This window comes from Metopolophium dirhodum, chromosome 7 (assembly GCF_019925205.1).
Source record: "Metopolophium dirhodum isolate CAU chromosome 7, ASM1992520v1, whole genome shotgun sequence".
NCBI classification, from domain to species: domain Eukaryota; kingdom Metazoa; phylum Arthropoda; class Insecta; order Hemiptera; family Aphididae; genus Metopolophium; species Metopolophium dirhodum.
In genome coordinates, this window is record NC_083566.1 from 8,307,585 (window position 1) to 8,318,068 (window position 10,484).

At 32.4% G+C, this 10,484-nt stretch overlaps 1 protein-coding gene across 1 annotated transcript; it reads left to right on the forward strand.

Annotated features, from left to right (window-relative positions):
- The first annotated feature begins 1,302 nt into the window (after nucleotides 1-1,302).
- Nucleotides 1,303-10,270, forward strand: LOC132948834 (endocuticle structural glycoprotein SgAbd-8-like). Its single transcript, XM_061019493.1, has 3 exons — nucleotides 1,303-1,512; nucleotides 2,567-2,694; nucleotides 9,662-10,270. Exons 1-3 carry the CDS (start codon nucleotides 1,504-1,506, stop codon nucleotides 9,939-9,941), a joined length of 417 nt encoding a protein of 138 aa, XP_060875476.1. The 5' UTR covers nucleotides 1,303-1,503; the 3' UTR covers nucleotides 9,942-10,270.
- Nucleotides 10,271-10,484: the final 214 nt, after the last annotated feature.

Sequence of the window (10,484 nt, forward strand, 5' to 3'; positions counted from 1 at the left end):
CTATTTTATAATAATTCTTTTTACAAAGTCTTAAGCCATCAAATTGCAAATATTCGACAAAAAATATGATGAATCTAAATTAAACTGGACATATAGTAACAGTTAGTATATAGGACATAGGGTTATAGTCTTATTTTAAACTATAAGGTGGAGAAATAATATTGGAAATCCACTAAACCTAAATACTATATATTTTTATACGCATGCTGGTCAACCTGTTGGTTATTACAAAATAATGTATATATAAATAGGCAATAGGCGAGTGCAGACTTTTGTCACAGAGTATGCAGCCAATCAAATATGTTCCCTAAAAGGGATAAACTATAAATTAATAATCTTATAATATTATTAAGATACATTTAGCATTTTAGCATTATCCAGAGGACACCACGAGGAGACGATTCTTATTATCCTCCATTATAATATTATATAGGTAAAAATTATCGGACCGAGCTTACAATCGACCTTTTATATTATCGATATGTAACCTATATGGACCGAGTTGACAACAAAAAAGGTAATCGCGTCCCGCGGTCCCAGTTTATATACCCCCTTCCTCCCCCCACAATAAAAATAAATAAATATAAATTACCCTAAATAAGTGTTCATACTATATAGTGCCTCTGAAATATTTATGATTATAATTTTTGTATTACTAATTTTTATTAGAAATATTATATAGGGTTTTCGATAAATTTTTTAAAAAATTAAAACATTTTTATGAAGACGTGTTTACTGAAAAATATATGATTTCATGACTCGCGTCACCCATAGTTAAGACGTAATTAATATCGATAGTGCCTATACATATTTTTATTTTTATAAAAATAGCTTGTTATTTTGCGACTTCTGTCTAAATAAAGTGTCTGCTCCCAGCCCGCTGGATATGCTAGCACATTGTATACCGTGCACATATCCCTTACGAAGGCCTCTGTAATACTAATAAATAATAATATATAAAACAATATTGTTGACTATATAATTATTATCATGCGCACGGCCGTTATGACGTGTACCTACGTCGGTATTATAGTATTTTTTTTTTGGACGGCGTGGCGGATGGAGGGCGTAGGTATACCTACACATAATATTGCGTGATAACGCGATTTCGTTTGATTGATAAGGGGGATCGCCGTGGCGGGAAAAAGGTCAGCCTGCGTGGATAGTAGTTATATTATATTATATTATGCCTATAATACGCACCGCGCAAACCCCCGGGGCGCCCCCCATCGCTGCCAAAGTAGGGGGAGGCACGCCGCTCGAGCGTCTGCGGTCGCATATAAATACAACGGCGGTCGGCGGTACCGACGAAAAACGTGGACATCATCCTACAAGGAACGGTGCGAATCGTGTTCAACAGCGAAAGTATCCAAGCACAATATCTACGCGTCTCAACGACCAAGAGGAACGATATATCTCCGCTCCGTACGAAGCATTGTAATAATAATAATATTATTATTATTATTTGAAATCATCATCGTCAGTCACACTCGAGAAGCCATCATGAAATTGGTACGTACCTGTTTAGCCGCTGTCGTGTGTGCCAGTTCCGATATGCTATATTGTTATCGTTTATCATATGTATTATTATAGTAGTGACATAACAGACGCGAGAGCTACTATGCTCGACACAGAGGTCTGTGAGGTGTTGTGTTGTATTCGTCGTTCTAATTATTATTCCAATAGCATCAAGCCAATTTCGTTATATCTGCAAAAGGGTTATTCGTCCCGTCGTCCGGTCTTGGAAAATATGGGTTTTCTTTTTTAAAATACCAATCGTGCACACCCCAAAATCCGTTTCGATAAGTTGTTTAGGCTCGTTTCGGTGCAAAGAATCTACATTTTAGACACTATACCCGTTTATTAACTTCGAATAATATTATAGATGTATATCTGTATGCACAACGTACGATAGTTATATTTTAATTTGAATATTAACTTTTAAACAAACACGAACGAACACAAAGTATTCGAACAATTGAATATTATTTGATATGTGATTAAAATATTAGTCTTATGATTTAAAATAGTCATACATTTCATACTGTATAGTCGTTGCTGATCACTAATGGCCACAGATAGAAACCTATGTCTCTGCTTTCGTTTTAGTTTTAGCTTTTATTGATAGGTCATTTTAATCATAAGTGTTAATCATTATTAAAGGTTTTTTACTACACTCAAACATTATTTCCACTCTAATATTTTATTTTTATTTTTACTTATCAAAAGTACAAAAGTTACATTTTTATATTAACAACTAAAATAAGATTTACGTATATCTATGATTCTAGCATATCTGCAGACTTCAGCTTTTAACGTATTCCCAAACATTGATAATTATCACTTTTTGTGTAGCTACTATATTTGTACAAGTTATAATTAATACAAAATATAAATAATATAATATGTATAACATTAACAATAGTTTGGTTATAATTGTTTATATTACAAGCTGTAATTCTTAAAAAAAAATATTTTACTTCCTCATTTGTGTACAAACTCAATTATAATAATTAAATTCAGTCTTATAATAATACATTAATTTATGTATGAATTAATTTTTTAGACAATCGCAGTAGTAAGCTGTATGTTGGTCGGTCTAGTCAGCTGTCAACAGTTTCAACCCACAACTCCTATCCCCATCGTCCGATATGAAAACGATGGAGTGAATTTTGATGGATCTTATAAATGGGCGTAAGTATATTTAATATATAAAACGAAAAGAGTTTATTTTTCTTAAGTTCTTTAATATTAAACACAACTAATATTTTTCTCGCAAACCCTCGATTGAAGGTTATTAATTGTCATTAATTGTTGACTAGTATATTTGGATGCACACAATTTGTGTTTAGTTTTTATCACTCTCTTTTCAAATATTTATTATATTCTACAACTTGATGTTTGAAACTATAAAAGTGAACAAAAAATTGATTACAAATTTGAATTTAATTTTCACAAACATTTAGTCATTATAGGTTATATACTTATATACCATTTTATTAGTATAACTGAAAGCTCGAATTTATTTCTGTGTTTCCGTAAGTAATTTCTCGTATTTCTGAAGTTTATTGAGCTGCATAAGACATATTTCAGAAATCATCTTTCTGCCAATAAAGATAAAAACACAAAATCCTGTGAAAAATGCGTCATGGCATGCTGTATTACACGTAGTAAATATTATAGTATCGCTTTATGGCATTAATATTCTGTTATGTCATATCCCATACGAGGCCTATAAAAATGATACGTTTTGTTGGCAGCGAAACCCAAACGTATTCATATACCCATAGTAGGTACTTAAAAACACTAATAAAATAAAAATACGAATGAAACTTCAAACTGGTATTGCACTTATGATTTCCATAATATTATACTCGGCAAACTACTCCTTGACCTAATGTGCCGTTAACGACTACTTGCGGCCTCTGACCCGGTAGGATGATCGCCGCCACCGTCCCTAACATTTCAACAAGGGAGACGCGCGATGACATAACTACGACTGCATAATACAACATAGTTATATGTTATGCGAACACGACGACGACGTTATTCATTATCAATAATCTCACATTGAAAGTCATCGTTGCTAACAACGACTTGCGCTAGCAGGCTGTCGTCGTAACTACCGCACGCACGCAGTAATTATTATTTTTGTCTGTCGTAGCCCGCAACAACTTAAAAAATAAATTGTCTGACAACTATAATTTAATCGATGGACAGGGAATGCGTAAAAACAATGGCAATACAAGACGTAATTGTCGGGTAGGTACCTACGTTAAACACCCGTTTGCCCGGCGATGATATAACTGGCACACGTTGAACACGACCGTCGCGGCCTGGTGTCAACGGTCAACTTATCTGGGACATGGCGTTCCTCGTCGGTTGGTCGGATGCTGCCTTTTACTGTCAATCGGTAGTCGTTCTGTGTATTTTTATCTTTTCCTTTTCGCTATTGGCTCACATTAAAACGATTTATCGTATCGTGTCTGTTCGTCACGTCCTTCGCACACGTGCCATAATAATACTATAGGCACACTGTTTCGATATCCTTGAACGCCGCGTCGGCCTTGATCCTTCGCTATAATCCCAACAAAGTCTTCCTGAACATGTATGCGTGTACGTGCGTTCGTTTATCGCAATTATAGGGGACGAGACAATTATTTAAAATTCGAAAATAATATAATCCGTCTATTTGATGGTAAATCGAAATTTCCAATTAGGTATTATTATGCATTGATACTATATTAATACATTTTACCTACGTATATAGTTTCAACATGTTGACAAAGTAAAATAAACTTTATTAAAATAATATAATTATCTTAATAACATTTTATTTATCAAATTAAATTCGTATGTTAATATAAATATATATATTATATTTTAATTGGGTGACAAAATTGAGAATACTAATGCTCATATCATTGTGTGTTGCCCTATCATAAATCTTAAGTTTTATATTGTTACTGCAGTTATGCAGTTAGTAGTAAGTTTTAAGTTTTTAATTAAAAAATGATAGTCGTTAGCTTAACGATATGTATTACAGTAAAAATAGTAAAATACAATAATATCTGAATTCTAAACGAATGGCCGGCGCATTGAATAGGCAATTTAAGGCCACCGGTGTACACGAAATATAATGCTTTTTACGTTATTCTTATAACGATTCAATTTTTAATACTTGAATATCTTTGCAACTATGGTTATTTTGTAGTTACAGTAGGCACATTTTACCGCATGTGTGTATGTTTTTTAATAAAATCTTAAAACTTGAAATCATTATTTATTTAAATATTATAGAAATAATTTGTAATTTATAATTTTTTTTTTTTTTTTTATTGGGTAACCCGCGGCAACATAGGCCATTGGGTGTGGGGAGGGCACTGTAGGTTTTATATTGGGTAGGTTGATAGGTTGGGTAGGTTGGTACACGTGTGTTGTGTTTGGCAGAATTTCTAATGGGGCACCCGTAGGTTTCTGCCGTGCCCCGGGGTGGGGGGATGGCGGCACTTGTTCTCCGGACACCGTGACTTGCACGGAGAAAAATGCCGCCCAGTGGTCGAGGATCGAACTCGGACCGGCTGTGCCGAATCCGTCGCGTTAGACCGCTCGGCCACCTCGTCCCCCCTTATAATTATTATTATATTAACTAACATTATATACCTCACTATTATTACATATCATATTATTATTTATTATCATTAGTTATTTAAATTATTTTTTGACGACCATAAATTATATAGAATTGATAGAACATTATCTGATAAATCAGATGTTTTTCTAGTACGATGATCATCGCATAGACAAATTATTTAAACACGGTCCCTTTTAAATTATTATCGATATTAACATACTAGGTACAATTCAGTTATATTATTCGAAACAAAAAACTTAACTATGTAATATTGTTTAAACTATTCTTGTTGCACTTTAGTTGTTAAAATAGTTATTTAATCCTATTTATTTTAACTTTTTAGAAATCATCAACATAATGAATTAAAATTAATAAGCTGGTATAATTATAATAGTCGTCTGAAATTAGTTATAAACTTCATTATTTTTCGACCAATTTTCTAGCACTAGTAAACTAAAATGATTCATTTAAAATATTCGTACTTAATTGCAATTTATAGTTCGATAGTTTTGAAAAATCTATTAATAAATCTCAATTTAGTAGTGTACAATTTTTATAAACTGGAATGTCATTTCAGTGTAGGCGCTGATACATGAAGTCTTTGAAATACCCTATTATGGATATACTTGCAGTGCATATAATTACTATTTTTTTTAAATTCTTTTGCAGACAAACTAGTACAATATATTATGTTACATAACATAAAATATGTGTTGAGAAATTAAATGTGACATTATTATTGGAGTTCGTGTTTCTACTTTATACATACTTCTAATAATAGTAAAACGCAAAATACTGGTTAACTGAAGTACGGAAATATAATATCATACAAATAATTAATTAATCAACGTGTCCTTATATTAATATTATTTATATTAATTTTAAACATATTGAATTATATTGTTTAATTTAAATATATTTCAATGTTTTCGTTAAATTTAATTAAAAGATAAAAACTAACACTTCTATAGTTTTAACAACAATGCCAAACGTAAATTCGAGTGTAGATTTATCGCAGAGGTGTATTTATCAAAATTATTATTCAATAATTACCTTTTTGTATGAATAATTATAATATTCATATGAACAAACTTGGAGCACGGTAAATTATTTCTTCACCTCACAATCTAACTTATCTAACATCCATCGTAGATTTTGAATAATTGTTATAAAAAAAAAATTCATTTTTAATAAATTCTTCATATTAATCATATTCTAGTCGTCGTTCAGCGTTTGTTTTTATAACTACTGGTTGAGATAAATAAGTTTAATGCAACCAACACATTTTCTTTCGCTGGTAATAAACTCGACTATTAACTTTGAATCGTTTTATGTTATTAGCTGATGTAGCTAGTCAATAATGACTACTGATTTTATTAAGCCTATTAAAAATACTTTTATATTTATTGTATTCGAATAGTAACCACATATATCTTAACATAACAAATATTTATAAAGTAATGGGTTCTGAGAGAAACCCTGTATTCTACTTAGGAACCTTTATTCTATATTAATACGTTATTTATTTAAGTACAATATTATTTGTCGTCCACAGATATTTCTTGTCTCGTGTAACATTGTACCGTGGAACTGTTATTTACCCGGAGCTATCTTATTAAGAAATAATGTACTTGATCGTAGTAAGTCATTAATACTGCACACTTTGATGACAGCCGGGAATTCCGAGAATCTTGTATTCTTTAACCGCTTGAATGACGTAATTTTAATTCAATATTTTATTATTTTTGCATTAAAAAAAAACAAAACGAAAACGAATCCATAATATATGTTTACGTTTCATTATTATTTTTTTTCTTTTGCAACGAGTGGTTTGCTATAAAAAAACACAACAATCGAAATTGCATAAACACAATTATTCTCTGTAGAACATCTGACCACAATAACTGAAACTCGTCCGGATAATAATCGTTTAGATCTCCTATATATTATAATGATAAGCCGAGACGCGTCGGACGACGATGGTTTGGGTTTTGTGCTCAATCATGGGTTATAATAATCTTACTTAACTCTGTCACGTTACACAATTACATAAAGCGAAAGAAGTGTATGGATAACAATAATAACAACAACGACAGCAATAATAATAGAATATATATTTGTTGTATATAATGTATGTATGTATGCATGTATATATGTATGTTTGCAAAAAGTATAATATTACGAGGACGAGAAAGTCTTCGGGGTTTGACCCGAAGCCGTTTGACCCAATCGCCGCAGTCAGTCCGTCAATTGGATGACCCACCCGGCAGTTCGTCATCTGCTCGCGCACACGTTTCTTCGGGCAGCGCCGTCGGTGCACCAATTTGCAAATGATTCGGATCGTGAATCAGACACACCTCCTTGGGTGATAGCTTATCACGAATATTCGTGGATCCGTTACCCGATAGGGCCGCGGCCGGGTCACATGGACGGTGTGGCAACCAGCAAGGCCTAACCGATTCTCCCAATGATCCGACGACCGTGAAACTGTATGGGAATTGCGCGTTAGGTATATCACGGTTACCACGAGATGCGTTTAGGTACCGCTATTAAACGATGGGAATTAATGAGACGTCATTCGAAATACATTAGTGCCAGAGAACTTAATCAAGTGCCTACTCAAACCACTAATCGATATTCGAATATTTTTTATTTAAAACAACGTCTTCACTTGACCATGATACCATATTGCACGATATTCATTGGAACTTGTAGGTTTCACAAAATTAAATTAATAATTTAAAATCATATGTTATGATCGTAAATCCGTTTAACCTAATACTCCACCTGCTACAAACTAATAATAATTTTATGATATTTATTAAATCGTTTGGTAAATGTATTTAAAAAATATATATATTATATCACATGGACTGTATGCAACTATAATATCTGGCCATATATAGAATAATAATACTAACTTATAGTCATACCGTTGCATCAGTATCTTCAAAATACGATTCGTATGATTTCAAATAACACTAAAATTACTAATTTTCTTGATTAAAAATACGAACTTTTACAATATTATATACTATTTTCAATTCAATAATTGGATTTGTCTAGGGAACAATTATTTGTCGACTGGGAAGTGAGTGTTACGTATTAAACTCGAGGCGTGTCATTGTATCTCACGGGAGATTGCACTAATCATCGTATTGCATACAAATGGGTTTAATTTCGTTGACCTCAAAAACTCGGCCAGCGCTTTTTGGCGTATAGTCTCTTTAAGTAGATGCTTTCGTTGATTCGGCCACCCACTTTGATTGAGGCCATTGTTATTGTAACAATGATGTAACAAAACACCGGTAAACGATAACGAATATATCCAGAACATAAAACGTAATAACATACCTCCGGAAATTATACTCTCGCTTATGAATGTATTAAAAACATTCCAGTTGCATCAATGTGTGTTGAACCGTAGTTCAACTCAAGGTTGTACAACGTTTCTGAATGAAGTATCGTAAATATAAGTGTTTAAATATGATAAGATAGATATAATAATTTGAATAATATGAGTCTGTAAAATGCAACAATATGATCTTCACATTTCCGAAAATGGACTGAAAGATACTTGAATTAATAATATATCATTCACTACACAATACAGAACTAATCGACGCATAATATTATACCTACAGTTAGTTTGACAATAAATTATGAATCATAACAGCATATGAGAAATAAGTTGCGTATTGAAATATACTTTAAACATACTTATTTTATTTCATATTTTTAACTAAATATAGGTATATAAAAAAAATTTGATTTCATTCTTATTGTTCTTTTCGGCGCAAAATACTCGATTGATGATCAATATTCCTTTACATAAATAGTGCTTAAAAGATTTAATAATGTGTATAATAATTTTCCCTTTTTATTTGTGATATCTTATATAAAAATTATCAATCCAAAATAACATTGCTTCATTTGTTTTGATAATTGGTTGAAAATCGTATTTACAAGTAAAAATGATCAAACAAAATGTTTGGTGTTAGGTTACATATTTATATAGGTAGTAGGCAGTAGAACTTGGACACCTTGGAACCAGGTATAATGAATTTAACGAAATAACCAGTCAGTTCGTGGACAGTTTCCCTTAGGGCTTGTCTTCAATTTTGACGACCTTGTCTATATTTAGTCATGGTTATGATGTCACTTGTTGCTGTATTCATCATCTCTGATAAACTGTTTAAGATAACACTACAATTAAATTATATTTCACAGTCTGTTATTCTGGGAAAACATTCGTTTTTAAGTTATCCAAGAGCAAGTAATAAGTAACCTATTATTTAGTCTATTATTTGGTCCATGATTTTATTTTATTGGTATATACGGAAAGAGTATTATAGAGCATATTAGTAAAAAAAAATTATCAACAAGATACCAACGATGCATTTCCAACTATTTACAGTTAAACCACTCAATCTTAGCCACAATTTTATTTTTTATCGCGGTACACGCGGAAAGTGTATGGAGCATGTTGTCCAATGTTATAAACAAAAAAATTTATATCATCAACAGATACGAAACCGGCAATGGCATCCAAGCCCAAGAGAGCGGTTCCGTGCAACCGGCACAAAATCCCAACGAATCAGTGCTGAACGTCGAGGGTGGCTACTCTTACACAGCTCCAGACGGTACACCAATCAGCGTCAAATACGTCGCTGGTCCCCAGGGATTCGTTCCGGTCGGCGACCACCTGCCCACACCACCACCATTACCGCCAGCAATCGCCAAGTTGCTCCAATTCCTCGCCACTCAGCCGTCCACACCGGAACCAGATTACAACAAAATTAAGTAATAACGTCCGACACAGCTCAAACGTCATTCCCCCAACATGTATACCGCGTGCTTACGAGCAATCGTCCACTTGTCGATTCGTCGTATCATCCGCTTATACTTAAGTTGCATATATATGTTAATCTGTATAACTATACTGTCATTATTTATTTTCACTTTCATTTAAATTCATTTTTTTTTTTTTACTTTTATTTGTTATTTGTTATTTACCCTTCTTTATACAACGGGAGTATGCCATGTATTTTGTGCATATAATATTGCGTTCGATTCTAATTACATATTATTAATTAGATATTGATTTTTGTAATAAAATTGTACTTATATTACACATATCGTGTTATTTTTTGCTGAAATAATAGTGATTACAGTATCTGACGATATTATTTTCATGACAAGTTTTTATTACCTAAGGTCCATTCAATTTCTTTTTCTCAATGCCTTGACGTAAGCTACAATACAATTTTACTATATCACATAATTTTTATTAAATACCAATCTGTATAGTTTTTGTGGTATTTTATTATTTAAAACAATAAATCGATCA